General features: G+C 44.4%; 1 protein-coding gene across 1 annotated transcript in view; it reads left to right on the plus strand.

Moving 5' to 3' along the window:
• Positions 1-24,623, plus strand: part of SH3TC1 (SH3 domain and tetratricopeptide repeats 1) — a 140,027-nt gene that overhangs the window by 13,166 nt on the left and 102,238 nt on the right. The window contains 1 exon segment of the mRNA XM_029591728.1: positions 21,849-22,172. Within this exon segment, the coding sequence (XP_029447588.1) occupies positions 21,893-22,172 (280 nt within the window). The 5' untranslated portion in view covers positions 21,849-21,892.

Here is a 24,623-nt window from a genome sequence, read left to right on the forward strand (position 1 = left end):
CCGTCCCAGGGAGCTTAGACCATGTTCAGTAGGGGTGTGCATTCATATTGAACATAAATGTAAAACGCTACTTATTTTTTTTTTTTAACTTAAAAAAGTGATAAGACATAAACGATCGGATTTCCAACTTATTCAACATAGCTATGTTGAATAAGTTGGAAATCGCGATTGTTGATCCAAAATAAAAATTTAAACCCCTCACCTTCCTTAATCCCCCCCAAAGACTTACCACAACTCCCTGGTGATCCAGCGAGGAGTGAGGACGCCATTTCTGAAAGCCTTTCCGAGGAGCACGTGACGTCGGCGCCACATCGGAGTGACGCGGCGTCACGTGATTCCCCACGGGTTCGCTCCGGAACGCTCGTTCGGCCCAAAAGGAACTTTTGGCCAGCTTGGGGGGGTCAGGAGGCCCCCCCCAAGCTGGCCAAAAGTTCCTTTTGGGCCGAACGAGGGTGCCGGAGGGAACTCGCGGGGAATCACGTGACGCCGCGTCACGCCGACGTCACGTGCTCCTTGCAAAGTTGGTCAGAAATGGCGTCCTGACCCCGCTGGACCACCAGGGAGTTGTGGTAAGTCTTGGGGGGGGGGAGGATTAAGGAGGGTGAGGGGTTTAAATTTTTATTTGCACATATGGACATATACTCAACTCATTGAATTCTGTTTATGTCCATATTGACTGCAAATGGGACCCCCTTTGGACATATGGACATATGAACTTAAACTTTTGCTCTGCACATCCCTAATGTTCAGCTAACTGTAAATGCCCACTCCAAAGAGCAAATTCTTTCATCCAGGGCCCTTTTGGAAAAGAATGGCAAGTAAAATCAAAGCATAAACTCTCTGGGTGGGCACCTAAAGCCGAACAGAATACTGAAAGCTGATGCCCAACGCCAAAGTCAATATTGTTCAGTCAGAGGTGCCTTCCCCAGAGAACTTTTGCTTTGATTTTTCTTGCCATGCCTTGCCAAAGTGGCATTGGATCTGTGGGCACATTTTCTCCTTCAAGGCTTTTTTGACACATCTAAAGCTAGATGAACAAGGCATAGGCTGTCTGGCTGGGCATTCACAGGTGAACAGTACACGCTTTAGCACTACGTGTGCGTGTGCTGTCCAGCTGTTCTGGAAAACAAAGGAAACCTGTAACTGGTGCCTGCGTAAGAGAGCTTACATTGGAAATCTAACTCCTTGGTCTGAGGTGGAATAAACTCACATTTCTGGTGGCAAATGTTGTCTGTTTTTGTGTCCAGTATGGTAGTCCAAATCTGACCCAGGAGGATTTATATTTCCAATGCAAACTCTCTGGGGATGGCATCTACAGATGAACAGTACTTCAGAGTCGGGATGCAGAACACCAAGGTGCCTTCGCAAGAGAGCTTATGTTTTGTTCAGCTGTAGGTGCAAGCCCCAGAGACCTTATGCCTTCTTTGGTCTGAAATGGAGTCAACATACATTTCTGGTGGCCAAAGTTATTCTATTGCTGTTCCCTGTCTTGTAGAAAGACTATACCACATTGATACAGCAATAGAATATCATGACCACAGAGAAGAGAGTTAACTTTTAATCCACCTCAGGCTAAGGAGGAAAATCCACTTAAATGTATTAAATCAGGAGTGTGGAGATAAGCACTTGAAATTGGAAGGAGGGTGACCAAAATGGACTTGCATGCAAGATTGCTCCCAAGTCAGGATGCCCAGTGCCAATCTTGCATTCAGGACCATTTTGCCAAGTGAAATCAAAGGGTGAGCTCTCTGGAACAGGCAACTACAGTCATTTAAAATGCACAGCACTGTTCTGTTGTAGGTGCCTTCCCTAGAGAACTTATCCTTTATTTCACTTTACATGACTTGTCCAAGTCGGGATGCCCAGGGACAGTCTTGTATGCAAGGTCATTTTGGTCACACTCCTTCCAATTTCAAACTCTAACCTCCTTACTTCTGTTTTAAAATACCTTTTGAAGTACTTTTCTGTATTAGTGTTGATTTCTGAGTTTAACTCGCATTTTAGCGTATTTTTTTAACTCCTGTTTGATTTGCATCCTGTTAGCTTACTGCACCCCTGGGGATCCCTGTTTTTAACATGCACATTAAGTAAAACTTGTGCTAAAATTTAACTCTAGTTTTGGCATGGGTTTTATTACATCAGCGCCAGTGTGTGTTTGTTTTTATATATTCTTTGTTGATTGTGATGACTTTTATTGGGCTAGCTTAACAATTATATAAAGATGTGGTTATACATAAGCTTCCAACATCATATTGGTGATTATAGGGATCAAAAGGAGAGACCACATTACACTTGCATTGAAAGAATTGCATTGGGAATAAATTCTTTTCAGATGTCAATTTCAATAACTTTTGTTGGCATTTAAGGCACTGTGGGACCGAGTGGTGATCCCCAGGTCTGGAGACATAAATTCAGTGTGACTCTAGCCTTTCTTAAAATACGATATCTTTATTCAGCTTCACAAATAAACAAACGCAAACTGTCTTTCTCTTCAGACAACTGTACTTCAGTTACTCACAATTAAGTACTGTTTCACTGAGTAATCATAGCTTAGCTTCATCACAGCTCAGTGTTTGGACAGCATTACTCTACAGGAACTGCCTTCCTCCTGGAGACCCAAGCCTGATCTGCCTATTCCCACCTGGGTCCCAGCTCTTATTCCTCCCCTGCTGGTCCCCGCCCACAGAGCTCTCTTTCACAAGGGGAATTAAGGGAGACCAGGCATCCTGTGTGGCACTGCACTGGTTTAAGGGGGAAAATAGGAGGAATTGTTTCAAAATGCCAAGATATGTCCAATTCGGCATGTTTCGGGGAGCCTGAAAAACCATCGGGATTTTCCCATTTTTTCGTGAAAATTCGTTTTTCGGATTAGTGCGCGTTAACTCCCGTTAATCTAACAGTTTTGGTTAGCGTGCACTAAGGGGTAGATTTTAAAAGAAGCGCGATCAGCCTACTTTTGCTTGCGCATCAGACTCAAGCAAAAGTACGCTGGATTTTAGTAGATACGCGCGGAGCCGCGCGTATCCACTAAAATCCTGGATCGGCGTGCGCAAGGCTATCGATTTTGTATAGCCTGCGCGCGCCGAGCCGCGCTGCCTCCCCCCGTTCCCTCCAAGGCCGCTCCGAAATCGGAGCGGCCTTGGAGGGAACTTTCCTTTGCCCTCCCCTCACCTTCCCCTCCCTTCCCCTACCTAACCCACCCGCCCGGCCCTGTCTACACCCCCCGCTTACCTTTGTCGGGGGATTTACGCCTCCCGGAGGGAGACGTAAATCCCCGCGCGCCAGCGGGCCTGCTGCGCGCCGGGCCGCGACCTGGGGGCGGGTAAGGAGGGAACGGCCACGCCCCCGGGCCGTAGCCACGCCCCGTACCCGCCCCCAAAACGCTGCCGACACGCCCCCGGAACGCCGCGACGACCGGGCCCGCCCCCCGACACGCCCCCGACACGCCCCCCTCCGAGAACCCCGGGACTTACGCGAGTCCCGGGGCTCTGCGCGCGCCGGGAGGCCTATGTAAAATAGGCTTCCCGGCGCGCAGGGCCCTGCTCGCCTAAATCCGCCCGGTTTTGGGCGGATTTAGGCGAGCAGGGCTCTGAAAATCTACCCCTAAGTTAGCACGCACTAACTCAAAAAATGATTTTTTGTGAAAAAAAAAGACCCGAACTGCAAAAAAACGACATTTCCAGTGGCAGCTGAAAAACAAAGAACGACACGAACACAAAAAACGATTCACATCTCTATTTTATACTGTACCTCACTTAGACCTAGATTTATCATTTTGCTATAAATTTTGCAATAGCACCCGTGATTAAAAAAGGGGCATGGTTAGGGTAATTTTTGAGATTCTACAACATGTGCTATTTTACTGCATTTCATGTGAAATTTATCACACATGATATTTTCACATCGCAAGCTGAAAAGTGCCCAGACAGGCTTTTACCACTTTTTGGGCTGTTGGCAAGAGAGAGAGAGAGACTCTTTATAAGGCTCTCATATAAGTAAACTATTTATATCACTGTAGGAGGGGCAACCAGTAAGTCGGAATAAGGTTTTGTTGGTGGCCTAGGTTTTGATGGGCAATTTTACATGCACAGTCAGAGGTACGAACAGCACAGAACACATCAGTGAAGGTTTCATGTGATTTGGAGTGAGGAAAGGTACACAAAGATGAGATTTGTACAGTCTAGCTAGGCTGAGAGAACATAGTAACGCTCACGATAAGGCCCTAATGTAATTTCATAAATGACCCTGTTAGAATGCTTGCTTATAATTAGGTGATTAACAAATGTCATTAATAAAATAGCTCCTTTGCTTTAATGTTTAGGGAACTGTGAGTGAGCAAGTAAAGTAGCTTCAGTGCATCCTTCCCCCATACCCCCTAACTTTCTCACAGAATCTGTCTAGGTAGCCCAGGGTTTTAGTAGCCATGTTTGTCCTGATGAAACTGGATTCCAAGCAGACCTACATGAGAATTATTTAACAGAAAGATTGCTTCTTCAGCATCAGAAGGTGATGAATATCCTGAATTTGATTCCATTGTGTTCAGGTTGAATTCCATCTATCTGTTTAAAAACGAGAATTTCATCTTTTCTAATTTCAGTTCTACCCTAATTGCCTGTAATAGGCTTCCAGACCCCCAAACAGATCTGACTTAAAAGGAAATTTTGCTAATGAACCTATTCTTAGACCAAATACTTGCACATATTTTTTATAGATATGAATTGTGGATATTGTGAAGACCACACCTGTTTGAGAGCCTTGAAGACTGCATTTGACAACTACTGTAGGCCTATTTTAGAGGTTTGATTGGCCTCAAAATGAATTTTAGTAGCCTAGAAATTCATTTCAGGGCATACTGCAGGATTCTCGTGTAGAGGTCCCATTTGCAAAAAAAAATTACATTTTCATTTGCCTCAGAATATCTACACATTTTTAAACATTTCACAGGGTCATTTATCAACTTGTGTTATGGCGTTTTCGCATGCGTTAAAGTGTTTTCATATCCAAAAACTGCCTTAACACATATGATAAGCACCATAACGCATGGTGCGATGCAAATTTTTTAAAGGGGAGGAATTGGGGAAGAGTCGGGGATGGGATTTCTGCAAAAGTGGGCTGGCTTCGTGAAGCCATATTGCACAGTTTTAATGCTGCAAATAACTACTCCATTTTCAATTGCATTAAGCCCATAATGCAATTTACAATTTGTTCATAAATTCTGTTTGGGCATTTTTAGACTTGGGAAGGGCCTGAGATAAAGGGGGAGAGGGAGGAGGAGAGAGAGAGCCTCTGGGGGGGGGGGGGGGGGGGGGGGTAGCACCATAGTAAGCAGCTATTTATGCTACTATAGGAGGCCCACCTAGTAAGTCGAGGTGAGATTTAGGTAGTAGTGTAGGGGTTAGGGGCCACTTTTACATGCAGAGTGAGACATACGAACAGAAGAGTACACTCTTGTGAAGATTTGATGTCCTTTGGAGTGAGGAAACTCACACAAAGATGAGATTTGTACAGTGTTCTCTCAACCTAGCTTGATGTTACCCATTTAGAGAGTCCATCAAGCTAGGTTGAGAGAACACTGTACAAATCTCATCTTTCTGTGAGTTGCCTCACTCTGAAAGACATATATATATATATATATATATATATATATATATATATATATATCAACCAACCTCGTTGCCTTGTGCAAAACTCTGCAACACTCTACATAACAAGGTAACTGCTCGTTATGAGGACATTTGTGCGGGTGCCGGCCCTGAAGCAGTCTATTGTGTTCTGACTGCTCCCCTCTGGTCGGCTCCCGTGATTTATTCTTTATTATGTGTTCAAACTAATTTTTCTTTTTTCTTTTTTACTTTCAAATTAAAAAGTCCACTGCCCAATTCTCTCGTCAGTTTACCCGTATGGAGGACCGACCCTTTACCTTCAATTTCGTCAATGCTTATGTGCACTTGCTACATAAGTTTTGTTAGCTGAATTCAATGAGGCTTAGGTCTGGTCCGCCTGCCCGACACGGTCCATGTTTCGGCGGTTGCCTGCTTCAGGGGCTGCGGGAACTGAATTGGAATCGAGTTTGCCTATGGACCTGAAAATACCACTAATATTACAACTTAATCGAAGAACTAGTGCACGATTATTTATATCAGTACCTCAATCTAGAGCTGTGAATAATACTCACTGTTTTTCTGTAATCTCGTTCCTGTGAGCGGCGCCATTTATTTGCAAGTCCGGCGTCTCTCTCTACACAGCTGTTTAAATACCCTTTTACGTCAACCCGTGGGCCAATCACGATGTCTCCTTACGATCCTAAGTAGTGGCACCCTGGGGTGCTCTGTTACCATGGGGATGTGACGTCACCTATGGACGAACTTAAGGTTTCTCATTCCTTCAAAACCCTCTAAATAAGGAGATGCATAGGCAATGCCTACTACTTGGGAACTCTATGATTTCTTATGTCTGTTTCTAAATCTATAATATTCAACATACTGCTGACCATCCCCTTATTTATCCGCGTTTCTCTAGCCTATGTGGTCTATAAAAACCATGCTGTCTGCCTGTGGCCAGGGTAGTGTGTGCATAGATTTCTATACTGTGTATGGAAAAATATTTCCTTTTTCTTTGTCACTGTTAACACACCCCAGCCTTCTATAGGTGAGTCACTGTGGTCTCAAAAAGACATCAAATCTTCACAGGAGTGTACTGTTGTGTTCGTACATTTATTTATTTTATTTATTTATTATTTATTTATTAAATAAAAAGACATCAAATCTTCACAGGAGTGTACTGTTGTGTTCGTACATTTATTTATTTTATTTTATTTATTTATTAATTTTGCTATACCGGCTTTCATGACAGGAACCATATCAAACCGGTTTACATTTAACAATGTGTGTAAAGTAGAGAGAACTCAAACCACAATAACAAGAGCATGGTTAAGAATGTGAAATAGTTACAATAAAACAGGGAAGTAAAAACTTGGATCTGGAAAAGAAAAAGGGGGGAGATAACTGAACAGTAAAATATTTACAGGGTAGCAAAATCAATTTCAAAGTAATATTTACAGGGTAGCAGAATCGATTTCAATATAGTAAATCCATTTTTTTGCATGTACTCACTCTGCATGCAAAAGTAGCCCCTAACTTCTACACTACTACCTAATCCTCACCTCGAGTTTCTCTCTCTCTCTCTCCTGAAAAGTTAACATACTTTGTGATAATGCATACCTCAATATTACCATAAAACATGCCCCTTTTCCTATCACATGCAATATTTACTGCAGATTGATAAATCTAGGCCTCAGATTTGTAATGCATAGATATTTTGAGGCATATGAAAATGTAAAATGTTTTTGCAAATGGAACATCTGCATGAGTCTCATGCAAAACACCCTGAAAGGCACAAACACCCCAGATTTCAGCATTTTGCACATATTTTTAGGGGTAGATTTTAAAAGAAGCGCGATCAGCCTACTTTTGCTTGCGCATCAGACTCAAGCAAAAGTACGCTGGATTTTAGTAGATACGCGCGGAGCCGCGCGTATCCACTAAAATCCTGGATCGGCGCGCGCAAGGCTATCGATTTTGTATAGCCTGCGCGTGCCGAGCCGCGCTGCCTCCCCCCGTTCCCTCCAAGGCCGCTCCGAAATCGGAGCGGCCTTGGAGGGAACTTTCCTTTGCCCTCCCCTCACCTTCCCTTCCCCTACCTAACCCACCCGCCCGGCCCTGTCTACACCCCCCCCTTACCTTTGTCGGGGGATTTACGCCTCCCGGAGGGAGACGTAAATCCCCGCGCGCCAGCGAGCCTGCTGCGCGCCGGGCCGCGACCTGGGGGCGGGTACGGAGGGCGCGGCCACGCCCCCGGGCCGTAGCCACGCCCCGTACCCGCCCCCGACACGCTGCCGACACGCCCCCGGAACGCCGCGACGACCGGGCCCGCCCCCGACACGCCCCCGACACGCCCCCCTCCGAGAACCCCGGGATTTACGCGAGTCCCGGGGCTCTGCGCGCGCCGGGAGGCCTATGTAAAATAGGCTTCCCGGCGCGCAGGGCCCTGCTCGCCTAAATCCGCCCGGTTTTGGGCGGATTTAGGCGAGCAGGGCTCTGAAAATCTACCCCTTAATGTGCAGGCCCCCTTTGTGAGAAAATTTGCAAATGTCCCCCTTCTAAAATAATTAAATTTTGCACATAGTCGACAACATGGGAGATTTTAGTACAGTTCTCAATTAATGAGTTGCTATGATGCAGTATCATGGAAAAAAGCTCATTAATTCATCCATCCAGTGCTTGAAGATGTCTTTGCAGGCCAATTTTGCAAAAAAGATAGCATTTTTTAATCATCCTTTTCAGCTGGGCCCTGTAGCTAAATTTCTCATGAAAATGGGCACCGAACTCATTTGCATACATAGCAATCTTTTGCCAAAACAGGCGGCTAACCTGCAGAACATTCCATAAGTTAGTTCATTGACATCTTGGTGGCTTTAGATTTATTTATCTAGCTTTGGAGACAATATGTGCAAATTCATCAGTTTTTTTTAATGTAGCATCTGAAGTTTTTGCATGAAGAAAAGGATTTTAATTTCCTGTGGTTGTGGGAAACCATTTGAAGTGGAGGGTGTGCGACCTGCACTGCCGCTTCAGCGTGCAATGGCAACTTTCAAGGGGTTGCTGCCTTGCAGCACTCTTGGGGACGGGGGGGGGGGACCCCTCCAACTATGGAGTTCAGACTGCTGTCACAGCTTTAAAGTGGCACTGCCGCCTGCAGTGCTCCACGGGATTCATCTGTTTGGGGAGGGGCACCACTCCTGGTATCTGCACAGGCCACCACTAGCGCTAAAGGCAGCCCTGATATTGCTGCAAGAAACTAAAATGACGAATGAAAGACTGTGACTGACAGTAGTCCTAGTGCGCTCAAAAGAAGAACTTTTGAAAGTGAACCAGATTACTGGGGAGAGTAATGTTTGGATGCGTGTACCCTCTTAGAACCCACTGCAAACCTGCCTTTAGGAACCCATAACCCAGTCTGGTTTTCAGGATATCCATAATGAATTATGAATGAGACATATTTGCATGCAGTTGAGGCAATGCGTGAACATTTATCTTATACATATTCATTGTGAATGTCCGGAAACCCAACTGGTTAGAGATCACCCATTGTAACACCACCCAGGTGTGCCTATCCTGCACGGGTGGGTACACAAATTTATTTATTGCATTTTGAGGCTGGAACCTCTCTCTGGCTAGTTCTCTCACATGTACTCCCTCTCCGAAGGCCGGATCCTTTGTAGAGGGGGGGGGGGAAGATACACTTCCATGGCCCAATGTGACAGGGGTGATGTCTTTACACATTCCTGTTGTTTTCCCCTGAGGAGATGTCTTTCCTTAATGTGGGTGCAGTGAGGGCAAAATAAATACTCTGGAGTCACTTCATTAGTGTCCAAAATAAAAGTCTATACTGTAAACACTTGTGATGAATGAGTTTTGTGTCGAACTGCAGCTACACAGAATTCTCTTCTAAGGGGCAGATTTTCAAAGGGTTACACGCGCCGGGCCTGTTTTCAAAAGGCTCGGTGGCACGCGTAAAGCCCCCGGACGCATGTAAGTCCTGGGGCTTGAAAAAATGGGTGGTCTGGGGGCGGGGCTGGGGCAGGGGCGTGGCCAGAAGTCTCTGCACCGGCAGTTGGCCGGTGTGCGTAACTTGTGAGATAAAAGTACGGGTTTGTTTTTTTTTTCAGGCTGGGGGCGGGATAGGTAGGGGAAGGGAGGGGAAGGTGGGGGAGGGGTGGAAGGAAAGTTCCCTCCGAGGTCGCTCCGATTTCGGAGCGGCCTCGGAGGGAATGGGGAAAGCCAGCTGGTCTCCCCAAAGGCTCGGTGCGTGCAAAGTGCACTAGTGTGCACCATCTTGCGCACACCGATCCCTGATTTTATAACTTGCACGGGTTGCATTTTAAAATCTGACCCTAAATGTAGTACAATCTCTTTCCTCTATCTGTGCTGTACTCACTTGTGTCGGGACAAGTAAGCATCCACTATCTTGGATTAAGTGAAGTGGAGCTCCCAGATGGGCGGCGTCTTTTAAGCTGGACAAAACCCCTTCCAAACCAACAAAACTGTTAAGTCTATGGCACAGAGTAAATCCTCTCTTTCCTCTCCTGAGGAGATCTTCTGGATCTTCTTTATTTCATACAGTCTCTTTATATCTCTCTCTGGACCCCAAATGGGAGGGATCCTCTTTGAAACAAGTAGTTATCTTGCTTCTAGTAGGAAGGAAGGGGCAGCCAAACTTCCTCCTGGATCTTCTAACAAAATACTCTTTTCCCTAAAAAACTGAATTTAAACACAGGAGTCCTTCTCACATCAGGTCACCACCACTTCAGGGGCAGGTCTTTGCTATCCCTGAGCATGCCACACACAGGGTTCCCCAATCCCTATATGCAAGGAAAGGCCCAGGTGTCCAGTGAGATTAATAAAATCTCAAAATCCTTGAAAATAGATGAAGAGGGAGAATCTTAACCAGCCAGGTTGTCGACTGGAAAAAGAAACCCCTCTTGACCCTGGTCAGGATCCACAGGCTGGGTTGCTTTTACTGACTGAGCCTGGAAAACAACAAAAAACAAATTCCTCTCTAGCTATGACCTCTTTGCATTCCTAAAGGGACTGCCTCCCAAGTTCACAGTGGAGAGCTCTTAAATAGATTGTCAGGGTGACGGCCATTCCAGGACTCTGACACGGAGGGGCTGCATTTGAATGGAACCTCCCTCTAACCTGTTCTCTTGCTAGCTAAAACAAGGCTCAACCAGATCACACTGATGACAGGGTTGATTTAGTGCACCTGAGCCTTAATTTCTAGGGGTACACAGGGTGAAATTTTAATTTCGATTTTTAACTTCTCTATCGGGGTGGTGTTTTCACAATTTTCATTTCATTTAATGTTTATTTTATTTTCTTTAGTTTACAAAATGAAATAAATATTAAAGAAACAAATCCAAATCTGCATTAAAACAAGAAACAGGGCCTCCCAAGCCCACCCATCCCTCCCACTTGGAAAAATACCAGAGCCAGGATCCTCCGGAGCTCCAACTTACCTGGTCTGGGGAGATCTGCTGATGAGGCCTAGACACAGGCTGAAGCCTTGGCTTTAGGCCACTGTAGGTCACTAAGACTTCGGTCTAGGCCTATACAAACCCAAGATTCGAGGCCTGGTCCCGACGTCTCGCCCTATGTACAGTCCCGGGGCTTAAGCCAGATGCTAGGGCATCAGCCCAGGCCAGGGCCTGGTCTGGATGCTGGGTCCCAATGCTGGGTCTCAGCCCGAGCCCAGGCCTGATGCTGGGGCCTAGCCTGGAAGCTGAATCCTAATGCCGGAACACAGTCCAGAGGCTGGGTCCCAATGCTGGGGCCTCAACCTAGGCCAAGGCCTGGCCAAGGCCCAATGCCAGGGTCCAGTCTGAAGGCTGGGTCTCGATGCCTGGGTCTAGACCAAGATCCAGTCCCAGGCCTGATCCTGGGACCTGGTGCAAAGGCTATGTCCTGAATCAGGGGCCTCAGCGCGGGCCCATAAACAATTCAGGGACCTCTGCTTGAGACCATGCCCAACAATGGGGCTAGGCCCCGAGGCCATGTCCCGATGCCTGGGCCTCGACCCAGACCAGGCCCGGAGGCTGGAGCCCAAGTCTCCAATGTGTTGTTCTCTTCTTGCATCTTTCTTCTTTACAATGATGACATTCACTGGAGGCTTCCATTTTGTTGTACACCAGTTTAAACAATTGCCATGCAACAAAATGGCAGCCTTCACTGAGGAGGGAGGCACCAGAGTTAATTAACTCCGGCATGTCTTCAGCGGACACTGTTATTGTAAAGAAGAAAGAAGAGAACGACACGACGAAGGCCTGGGCTCCTGCCTCCAGGCTTGATCTAAGGCCGAGGCACCAGTGTTGGGATCTGGCATCCAGGTTGGGCCTTGGTGTTGGGATCTGGGTTTGGGGTCTTGGGCTAGGTCAAGTCCCAGGCATTTGGATATTTCTTCTGACTCAGGCCCCGGTATCGGACCTGGCCCCGGGTCTTGTCCTATGCATAGGCCCAGGTGTCAGGAACCAGTCTCTGGAATGGGGCCTGGTATCGGACCTGTCTCTGTGTCTTGCCCTAGGTCGAGGCACAGGCATTGGGACCTGGCCACCAGATTGGGCCCTGGCCTAGACTGAGGACTGGGACATCTGATCAGATAAATGGGGCAAACGTTTGGGGCCGGGGCCTTTACTTGGGTCTCAGCTTAGACCCTGGCATCTGGCCTGGGCCTAGGTCAAGACCCTGGCATCACCCTCAGGCATAGGCTGCGACCTCTGACTTTGTCCATGGCCTAGGCAAGGCCCCGGCCTAGCCTAGGCTGAGGCACTGGAGTTGCATTTGGGCATAGGCCAAGGCCTCTGCTTTGGATCTTGGCCTATTTCCTATGTGAGACCCTGGCCTCACGTCTGGGCCAAGGCCTGACAAGGTTACTTTTTTGGGGGATAAGGGGGTTTCAAACCACAATGTGAAAACCAATGAAATTTCATCGGATTTGCAATCATGTTGTTTAAAGTATGAAATTAATTAGGAATTTTTGTTCTTATTTCCTATTTCGTTTCTTCTGATTGCACATCTCTATTAATGTCATTATATAGCTCCCTGGCTGGGCAACATGTTTTAGACCTAAGTGAAAATCTTGCATCTATGAAAGCCTGCTTTGAAGTGGGTTTCTTGGTGCTGCTGCTGGGTGCAGCCATTTTGTGCTAACACTAGCAGAGAAGTCTGTGATGTCTGCAAGCTATTTTATACTTTGAGAGGAGGCTTGGGGTCATTACCACTGTGCTACTACCAACATAAAGCAGATCTCTGCACCGGCAGGAAATCCTCTTTAATGTACAAGAGCTAACAACCCACCCCAAACAAGCTTACTGTTCAACCAGTGGGTTACTGTCATTCGGCTGACCTGAAAATTGAAAGATGGGATTCCACTTCAGTTTAATTTGATTTAGATACTAAAACAGACTCTGCTAACTTAATGTAAGTAGTTGGTATCACCAATAGCATGATACAAAAAGAAATGGAGAGGCAGTGAAATTACAAAAAACCTAAAACAATAAAACAACTTTAGTTGAAATTCCACATTTATCACATGAAAGAGCATGATTCAGAGAGAAATAAAGTTTTTCATGTTTGCCAGACCAAGGGTTCATCAAGCCCAGCATCCTGTTTCCAAAAGTGGCCAATCCAAGTCACAATGAATATGCATGAGATCAATCTGCATGCACTTCTTCCATTGCATGTGTAGTAGGTTCCCCAATTGGTTGGTTAGTTGGAACAAAGAAGCTACATAATACTGGGATTCATCTGGCGGGGGAAGGATAACCTTTTGGGCTCTAGGTGCCGATGTGGAGATATCTTCCTGCTTCTGATTTATTTTTATCATCGATAGCACTAGTCAGGGGTATTCTCAGCTGGTACCTAGGTTCACAAGGGGACGCCAAGTAGCAAAATGAAACATGGACTCCTAGGATGGTGTTCAAATTAAAGTTTACTTAAAATTTGCAAAATAAGATCCAGTCCAAAATGATGAAGATCAAAAGTAACTTCAGGAAAATCTGAATACCAATACAAAAGCCTCTCTGTCCATGGTAAATCTCCCTAGTTCTTCTTTCCCCAAATGAACCAGTGTCCATTCAAATAGTCCCTCTCTGTGAAAGGTATTGAACATAAAGCAAGGGCTGGGGAAATGAAAATCCTCTTCTCCAAAAATAGATCTCAAAACAGTTAACTCCCAACAGTCTCAAAGTCCAAAACTTCAATAATTCTCAGAAAATCTTCAGCTTCTGTTGTTAACTGGTCACAAAACCAAAGAGATCGGGAGCCCAAGCTCTTTGAGATATCTGCGGTATGCCCTTCTCTCAGGTAACTTGGTCCAAAAATCCACAAGCAGTAAAGTCTTCCAAAAATCTCTACTTCTCCTACTCTCAACTCTCCAAACGTTCTCCTTTCCTGAGACCCAGTGATTACATCAAGCTGCTTACTCTCTCTGTGTCGCCTTCCCTCCAACTCTGAGCATGCTCACAGGGCATTTTATACCCCAGAGTTTCGACCCACAAAAAGGTGGAGATAAAGCATGGGGCGGATTAAAACAACGTAGAAACCCACTCCCACTGCCTAGGCTAGAAAATCCAGGAGAATATTAGTGACGGGCAAGGCTGGGTCACATATGCAAATAGATCTCATGCATAACCCTTGTGGAAATCCTGAAAACCTGATTGCACTGAGGCCCTCAAGGAAAAGATTTAGTGACCCCTCCCCCCCACCACCACCACCACCTGGTCTACACAATGATTAGAAGTGGCTGCCTTATACCAAAGATCTATAAGAAATGGAACTATAGCATATTGGGCTGTTACCTGTGCTCTTCTCCAAGATTACGTTTGATCGCAGGGGTAGTTATGGGAAAAAGTATTTTTCTATAATGTTGAGCTCTGAATATAAGACTGTGGGAGGTGTTTTAGACTGATTATAAGAGCATTAAAGGTGTTGACTTTTGCCTTTACCTTGTTTTCTCTGAGATCTTTTTCATGTGAGATATGTGGATTTTTCATATGAGATATGTGGATTTTTGAGTGAAGTTTTCTTCTAATTTTGAGCAGCAGTAGCATGATATCCACAAGAAATCATGAGACTGAGCATGGTACCTGTGACTGTTGCTAGAATCTGAGAGGCTCATATTCAGCACCACTTGGCTGGATAAATTCCAACTTCTCCAGCTAAATGCACAGTTAAAATAGTCGGCTGTGGTTAGTGGCTGCCACTTAGCCAGATAAGTACTTATCCAAATATTTATCTGGCTAAGTGGTGGGAGGGGAATGGGTGTAACAGGGAGAAGTTGAGTTAGCCGAATAAGTTATCTGGTTAATTCCGATATTCAGAGTTAGCCAGATAACTTATTCGGCTAACTCTGGTCGCCTTTTGACCTGTCCTAAAGTTAGTCAGATAAACTTATCGAGCTAACTTTAGAATAGTTGGATATATTCAGCGATGCAGCCATATCACTGAATATATAGGCTAAGTTAGCTGGATAAACTTATCCAGCTAACTTAGCCTATATAAATTAGCTGGATAAACTTATCCAGCTAATTTGTCAAACCCCACACAGTGGCTGAATATGTACTTCTTGGCTGCTGTGCTAATTTACTTCTGCTATTTGGCCAGGATTATGGTTTGGAATGCTGGAAAACAACAATAAAACCCAGTCCATAAAGGAAAAAGTTGGTTTTATCTCTCCTTGCTGTCTGTTTGCTCACAGGTCAGCTCTGCTTAATATTTCCTGTTGCACCAGGAAGGAGGTTCAAAAGGTTTCAGCGGACTCACAAAAGACCTTGTTTGCATCTATCAACACATAACAGTCTACAACAGAAAAACAAAATCTCACCTGAGGTTTTTTTTAACTGCAGTTATTGTCCTGCTGTAAACTCTGCAGCTAGAGCACTAGTTTCCAGACTGCCTGACAACCTGGTTGTCTTCTCTTAGGCAGTTCCTTTCCTATATGGACCCTTGGTCTGACCCAGTATGGCATTTTCTTATGTTCTTATGTTCTTATATGCATAACCTGCCACAGTGGTACCTCTTAGGTTACCCTTTCTCAACATAATGAGGGATGAGGGCAACCTCTCTGGAGCTCACTCTTGCACTTCCAGACAGCCCACAAGGGGAAACCATGCTCTCTAGAAACATTAGAATATGATCATACCTGGAAACCTTTGAGTTGTGGTCACCCTGAGATTAGCAAGGGGCCTGCAAATGTTCTCTCTTTCACATATGTTTGCCCCCTCCAACACCTGCCCAGCATTTTCTCACACTGCATCCAGCTTTCAAGAATGAACTGGGGTAACCTGCATGGAACAGCAGTTATGACCCTAACTGGTGGTATGGCTGCTTAAAAAGCTGAAGTAACCTGCATGATGTGACAGTGGTTAAAACCCTTACCTCACTGAGAATGGGGAGGTAGGGTAGATGGTTTGGGCAATATATTTGTTGGTTTTGGTAGTTGTGCAGATTATTGGAAAGTTTGGTGCTAACACATGGAGGGGGACCTGGGTGTTGAATTTTGTGTTGGTTTTGTAAGAATCACAGTGGACGATAATAAGGTTGGAAATGGCCTACGACCAGAGGTGATGAAGGTCAGTATATTATCAGATTCTGGGCATGCTTAAGAATGATATGGATTGCAAAAGTAGCAAAAGGGTTGAAGGTTCAGGTAAAAGACATGGTATGTGTATATGCATTTTGGGTGGGGGAATGCGGGTGCAGCTGCTGTTGGGTTGCATATGTATGATATATTTTTATTTGTCAGGTTTGAGCCTCTAGACAGTTAAACCTCTTCCTCATCTGCAGAGATATCAGATAAACTCAGTTCTTTGTTACCAAAAACTTTTATTTGAACAAAACACTCTGTTGCGTTTGTGGACCCCTGGACCGAGGTAAAGTTAGCGCTACCCACAGGGAGGAGCCCTGCAGGTCCTGACCATCGGCAGGCAGAGCTGGCTGGAGCAGAGGCCCAACAGGGACTTCACCAATACCAGCCCACGTTCCCCGCAGATTGAGCCCTTGAGTGCTGGGACGGCCAGACTTAGGCGCAGGCCTCTGGATGAATGAGATCCATTGTGGTAGAAGTTTGGATAAGTTCTTGGAGGAGAAGTCCATTAACTGCTATTAATCAAGTATACTTAGGGAATAGCCGCTGCTATTAATTGCAACAGTAGCATGGGATCTTCTTAGTGTTTGGGTAATTGCCAGGTTCTTGTGGCCTGGGTTGGCCTCTGTTGGAAACAGGAAGCTGGGCTTGATGGACCCTTGGTCTGACCCAGCATGGCAATTTCTTATGTTCTTATGTTCTTAAGACTAGTGAGAAGAAGAATGGTCAGTTTGGGCAGAAGTCAAGGCAGACAGCAGAAACGAAGACAAACTGAGGTCAGGACAGGCAGCAATCTAGCAAAGTCCAGGAGGTCCGAGGTCAGCCAAAAATATAATACTGAAGAATCCGAAGTCCAAGCCAAGGTCCAAAGCCGAAGAGTCAATTCGAATGGAGGAAGACAAGGTGAGACAGCAGAAAGCAAATGAGCAGCCGAGGAGACAGGAACCAACGGGACACAGGAAAAAGAACCAAGGATCAGGAACCAAAGACTGAGCACAGGCACAGCATGGCAAACAGCTACTCAGAACTGACCTATTGCTGAGGTATCTGAGGCAGTTCCAGGCAGGCTTTAATACCAGAGGCCCCATGACAGAGGGCGCCTCTGCAAGATTCCACTACTGGCCCTTTAAGAGGTCTCAGTCAGCAAGCACACGTGTGTAGGGGAGGCCTGGGGAGCAGAACAGAAGCAGGCTGCCTGCTTCAGCAGGAACAGCTGATGCTGGCAGTGCTCGGCACCAGGCACCCTGGAGCAGGAGCCCTCCCACACCACCAGGGCTTACCTTGTTAGGCCCAGGATCAATTGGGCTCCCACCGCGGGTGGAGATGCGGCATGCAGGATGCTTCCCCCGTACTGGGGCACAGTGCACTCGCCTGGCCAGCTCAAGAGTGATCGTGGCGGTCCATGGCAGTGGCCCGCAGACCGCCAAGCATAACAGTACCCCCTCTCTTAAGCCGGTCATCCAGTGCTCCCTCCATGTGACAGGGGCCGGCCAATGGCACGGATACCCTATCACATGGTAAGGGCAAAGGGCCATCGGCGCCATTTTGATTAGTGGCAGCTGACGGCCTGGGAGCGGGTGATTGCTCCCGGGACCCCCACTGGACCACCAGGTACCAGTAAAAAGTTTTTTGGGGGTCGGGATGGTGGGGGAAGCTAAGGGATTAGTTTTAAAGGGTCGGGGTGGGTTTAGGGGTTATTTTTGTGTGCCATTTTTCCTGCCCTCCCCCAAAACGATAAGAGAACCCCCACGATCAATTTCGTGGGGTTTTCCTATCGTTTTGGGGGAGCTCCTGATTTCTGACGATTTTGAAAATATCGTACGATATTTTCAATTGTCAGAAGCCCGATTCACTAGTCCAAATGAGATCTCACAGAAGACTTACATAAAGGCAATATCACCTCCTGTTTCCTATTGGCTATTCCTCTCTCTATGTATCCAAGTATTCTTATGGCTTTTGCTGTCAGCTTATCTATCTGTTTGACCACCTTATGATCATGAGATTTGATCACCCCCAGCTCCTGCTCCTGTTTGTTCACAGAAGAACAACACTCCCCAAACTCAACTGCGCCCCTAGAATTTTGCAACCCAAATGCATCACCTTGCATGTTTTAGCAATTAATTGTAGCTGCTAAGCTCTAGACCATTCCTCAAGCTTTACTAGATCTCTTCTCATGTTTCCACACCATCCAGGGTATCTATCCTGTTGCAGATGTTGATACCATCTGCAAAAAGGCATAATTTTCTCTATAACTCTTCCGCAATATCTCTTAAGAAAATATTAAACAGAACTGGACGGAAGACTAATCCCTGTGGCACACCACTAGTAACCCCTCTTTCCTCAGAATGACCTCCATTTACTTCTTTCCTTTGTTGCCTCCTACTCAATCAGTTTCTAATCCAGTTCATTTTAGGGCCCATACGTAGGCACTCAGTTTGTTGTAAATCATCTATGTAGAATCTATGTAAATCATCTATGTAGAATCTTGTCAAAGCCCTTACTGAAATCCAAGAACACTATAACTAGTAGAGATATGCTTCGGGTTTTGCTATTGTGACAGGCTTTTTTTCGGGGCCCCTCTGTGAGAATTTTGTTTTTCCCACGGTTTGGGGTCTTTTTTTTTTACAGGGGCCTTGTTTTTCAGGTTAGTGCGCACTAATGGGAGTTAGTGCGCGCTAACTCCCGATAGTGCACACTAATGTGTCAGAGTTAGCGCGTACTAACCCAAAAAATGAAATTTTCCGAAATTTTTGAAAAAATTCATTTGTTTTTTGGTTCTCCCAAACCTTACCGAATTAGGCAATTTCATTGAAATTGCCTAATTCAGGAAAAACGCATGCAAATCCCGAATAACCAGCTCTCTCCCCCTGATCTAAATCTCTGGTCACTTAGGCCTGGATTTTCTAAGTTCGCAGAACTTAGAAATTCCAGTGGTAATGGGGAGGCGGGGGAGGGGGGCAAAGCGGGGGGGTGGGCCTGCGGAAGCCGGCAGCGATCGCACCTCCGTGGTGCTATCATTGCCGGCTTTCGCACCCAATAGCGGCACCGTGAAAGGTGGTGCTATTGGGCGCGATACTGGCAGTGATAAGGAGTCTTACCTTTCGCCATCAGCGAAGTCATAGCAGAGTCTGCCCCGAGGCCACCCTGACTCCTCCCCTTCCAGTGCAGAATTCGCCCTGATTTAGATATCGCGCACGAAAAGGGACTTTTCGCCTGCGATACCTTTGGAAAATGACCCCCTTAGTCAAGGAAATTGATTAGTTTCATCTGAAAAGACCTATCTCTGGTAAATTCATGTTGCTTCAGATCTTGTAATTCATCAGATTTTAGAAACTGCATTATTCTTTGTTTTAGCAGTGAATCCATTAATTTATTCACCACCGATATCAGACTAATTGGCCTACAGGAGTCTGAAAATGACCTCAGTGGTGAGTAAATTAATGGATTCACTGCTATACTAGAGGATAATACAATTTCTGGAATTAAATGGATTACAGGATCTGAGGTAGTATGTTTGTTTTATTTTATCCAGGGGTAGGTGTTGTCAGATAAATTTAATACATTTTTTTGATTGGGAGAACAGAGAGTTAGATCATCAAAGAACATTAGATGTATTATACTTGGATTTCCTCTTCACCGCCTCTCCTTTTATCATTTTTCTTCCTCTTCTCACCACCATCTTTTACCTTTTCCGTCTCTTTCCTTCCTATGGCTTCTCCTCTTTATCTTCTCTGTTTTTTTAATAACTTTTTTATATTAGCATTTTAAACAAATCCAAAAATGTAGATCTCTCCAAAAGTCCTGAAACTCCAGACTATGTAAACACAACTTCCAAAGCTCTGTTTTCTCCTACTTTAGTCTTTTCCCTAGTTTTACGCCTCCCTTCTTCTCCTCTCTTTCTCTATATTATCCCCTCCTCTTTTTTCTCCTCCCATCTCCTCCCATCTCTGCTTTCTCTTCTCCCTCCTTCCATTCACTAACTCATCTCTTTTCCATTTATTCATCTCCTCTTCCTCCTACTTTCTCACTCTTCCTCTCCTCTCTTTTCCCTCCTTTCATTTATTCTTTTCTCATCCTCCTGTCTCTCCTCTTCATCCCTCTAATCATTTACTCTCTCTTCCTCCCTCCCTCCAAGTCTCTATCCCCACCACCACCATATCTTTCTTTCTGTGGAGCACAGATTGATAGTAGCAGAGTAGATCACAGAGAAGCTGAGCAAACACTGCATGTCTGTTCTCCCTGACTGTTCCTCCTTGATCACTATGCATTTTCTGTTCATAGTATTAAAGTGGATACAGATTGATAGAGGAGAGAGGCCACAGTAACACAGAGTGCTATATCGTCTCAACATGCCATGCTGCTGCTATCAATAAGCAAGCAGGCAACAATAATCTTGGCTTGGCCAACTCTTGGCTTATTACCTATGATGAAACGCTGGACTTGAATCTCACAAGGTTCAATCAGCTGTAGCAGTCAGCCGCTACAGAAAACCCAGGATTTGCCTGTTCCTTATGTAGAATCTGTCCACCCCATCACAATAACATGTATCCTCTTCATCTTTTTTACACTTTGTACTATGCTCCTACTGCTGTATGATTGCATTCAACCCCAGAAGAATATTTACTAGAACTGAGAGAGTAAATAAATGACCCTTTTTGCTATACATTGTTTTCCATAAATATCATTTTTGTGTCACATGTGGCTCTCTGCACATTATGCTGTAATTTCCAGTGTTTTAGGGAATTTTATATATCTCTCACTCAGTATAGTTTTACTGAAGTTCTATTCTTTTTTTTATGTACTCTAATTTTGTAGGCCATTTGATATGTGCTAGAATGGATGCTCATTCACCTCTTCTCCCACACTTGCCAGAGATGTTATCTCCAAGTGAATTTGGCTAGAAGAAAACACAAAAAGGGACTTGAAGGAAATTATTCAGATAATTAAAAACGGCAGTTAATATTGCAGGACTAAAAGGAAAAAGATGTCGTGATTTTATTTTAAATGAACAAAGCATTGGGAAGACAGATTATTGATTTTTCTTCATGTTGTATACCGCCTTGAGCTAAATATATTGGAAAAGTGGTCTAGAAATAAAAATGTGTGTGTGTATATGTATATGTTCTTTTATATGTAATGAAATATAAATGTAACCACAAGGAATTTCAATATTTTATTTGAAATAGTTGAAATTAGTGAGATGCTATTTTAAAAACAATTTAAAATAGATTTTAAAACCAGGTCCTGCATTATTCCAGCAATTGTCAAATAGTCTGCATTGAGAAAGTAGTGTCTATTGTGTGTAAAATTCAGACTTCCTGCAAAGATACTGCACAGGAAGCATGCCTGAGCCAGCCCAAGCATAGGAAAAAAAATTGTGGGTCACTATCTCCAGATTCTGTGTGATTCAGGAATTAACCAAACAGAAGGCTTATAATCAGTTTGAATAATTGCAATACCAGTATATGAAGAATGGCAAAGAGAAAATGTAGTTTTCCAGATACCCACAATGAATATTGAAGGGATTTTTTTGCTTTCTTGGGTTACCTTGCATTTGTTGGTTAACATGCACACTGGGCCATTTTGCAGCATTTGAGTACAAGAGATCACTATCCTCTACTATCAAGCACCATTCATTTCTCTTGCAGATCTGATAATGGAAATCCTGTAATATTCGTGGTCACTACAAATTATGGAGATCTCTGCAACAGGAGACGCAGGATACCCTATTTCAAAACTTAAGTTGCATGCCATAAACGAGGAGGAGAGGGAATGGGAGAGATCTGTGTTTCCTCAGCTGGGACCACAGAGGACATCTTTCCATACGAAAAGGAATCATGGCGCAAGATGGGAAGAGAGACAACAGCAGGCAGGAGGAGATGAGTCCGCCTGTGCACAGACAGCTGCTGATGCTGCTACCATTAGCATTAAACCCAAGACGAAAGACAACATTTCTTCACAAGGGCAAAATGGTAAGGATGTTCTATATATTTTTGCATTTTTTTTTAAGTTACAGTTTATTTTATTTCTAGCCTGTAGATTCCAATGGCTAGCTCATAAAACAGGGCTGTGAGCTGTGGACCTTGCAGAGCTCAATTTGAATTCCCATCTCAGGGATTGCAAACAGCTCTTTTGCAAGGGACATTGTGTCATCCATCTGTTATAAAAAAACAAAAAAAAAAAGGACCGTGGTAGCATTTCACAAATGATAAATGTATCATTTTCTTCATTCGTCAATTGATTTCCTTTTTTGTATAAAACAGAACCATATTTACTTACTGCCATGAGGAAGAATTCAGTGAACAGATTTTAAAGTAACAATACTACCTTGACTCTTCAAAAACAACAACTTGTCTGTTTCTTTTTCTTGGTTCTTTTGCTTCTTCGTCTGATCTTAATCCAAGATTTTATTTCGTATATATTTTATGCTTTTTTTGTACTACATGTTTTACTATGCTTGTGCTCCTGGTTTGTAAAAATGTGAGCTCCAAGGTCTATTCTTTAGCTTTCTGTTCTGTATTTGTACTTTCCTTGTCTCAGAAATGCACATATAGGGTTCCTTCTAATAAGAATCTACACAACAATGCTATGATGTCAGCATGGTAAAGTGACTAAGTATGAGGGGCTTGTAAAATATTAACCACCTATCTCTTCAGACATAATTTAAAAGTTTACACAAACCAAGGGATCTTAATGATTTTATTTGTTTTAACTGCCAGCTGAAGCTGTTTTTTTTTTGTTTTTTTTAAAATAGAACTAATGCATAGAATATTTTCCCTCAGAGTGCATTATTTAACTTTTGTGAGTGTATTCTAGAATAGAAAACAAACTGAATTCAATAGCTGTACTTTTTATCACCAGAAAAACCATATTAGTTGAAACCATCTTCCTAGTTGAATTGTTTGTTCTGTGGATGAAAAGTAAGATCTGCTTTTGAACACAAGACTTACAAGCTACCATTCACGTGAGAGAGTGCTGTAGATCAGGGACGTTCAATACCGCTGTGAAATACAAAGGTTGTAACAGGTAGTATTGAATGGATGGAAAATTACTGCAAAGAAATTATATTTGAAAACTGTGCAGTAGTGTGTGTCACTAAGAGCTGGAGTGATTATACATCAGTGGGACATCAGACTGCTTTACTGGTTGGAGAGACTGGGGAATACCTATACTGTGGATTTTAGAAATGCAGAAAAAAAAGTTTGAAAAAAAATCCCTCTGACACATAGCAAACATTCATAAAGAGCATAAGGGCTGTAAAATGTTTGCTGTCCTTTGACACAACGCACAAAACATTTTTCTGGCAGATTGGACTGGAAGATTAGGAAAAACACCTGATGTACAGGCACATAATACTGAAAAGAGATTAAAGAAGTGCATTGATACTAGGGATGTGCATTTGTTGCTCCATTCGTTTCATTTGTTTCGGCGGTATGCACGTATCTCATGAATGGATAGTAGACGCTCAAACACACCATCTGTTTTGTGCATCTATTATCCATTCATGAGATATGTGTGTACTGCCGAAACAAATGAAACGAATGGAGTAACAAATGCACATTCCTAATTGATACTAGAAACATGGCATCCACAGAAGAAAGATTTTGTTAGTGGATGTCAGATGACATTGTGTGTGAGAGTGAGATGCTGCCTGGAATACAGCATTGAGAAGTTGAAAGAGGCAGACATTGTGTGAGGTACTGATGAACCTTCAGATTTTTTCCTTTATTTTAGGGATTCCCAAAATGTGGGTCAAATGGCAGCACTTTTCAGGTGCCAGCAGCGTCAGATTTAGTATTGGAAGTCAGCACAGGGCCTGTGAGCCAGTATGCACTCTCAGGACCTGCAGTGACATTGTCCTTGCATGAGTTTCTGTGGTTACAGGAAGCCCTGAACAAGTTGGGATCAAGGCCACTGCAGGGCCTGTGAGTTTGCGCTAGCTCACAGGCCCCCTTAAGACTTTCATTAGTAATGCCATTGCCTCTTGCAGATGACTATCAAGCATGAGACCAGCCATGAGGGGAGGGGAGAACTGAGTGTGTATCGGCCGGTGGAGTTTGCCACTGTTCCTCTCTTTTCCTCTGTCACCACCAGTTGTCATTCACCTTTGACCCAGAGGCCAAAGTAATTGCTGCTGCTGACCCTGCCGAGAAGATGTTTGGAGGAGATGCTATTTGATGGGAGGGGTATGAGGGTTGGATAAGGTGGAAAAGGATTGGCTATGGAGGATGAGAAAAGGGGAATGACAGAAGATAAACTGAGTGATGAAAGAGGAGCTGTGGGAGAATATGAGCGAAGAGTTAGAGGGAAGGCTGGGAGTGAAAGGGGATAGGGAATTTGAGTTAGGAGGTGATGGAGTGAGAGGGAAGGGATGACAGAGGATCAGTTGGGGTTTATAAGAAGGATTTGGAGGTGAGAGTGAA

The sequence above is a fragment of the Rhinatrema bivittatum genome, chromosome 1, assembly GCF_901001135.1.
Source record: "Rhinatrema bivittatum chromosome 1, aRhiBiv1.1, whole genome shotgun sequence".
In the NCBI taxonomy this organism is placed as follows: domain Eukaryota; kingdom Metazoa; phylum Chordata; class Amphibia; order Gymnophiona; family Rhinatrematidae; genus Rhinatrema; species Rhinatrema bivittatum.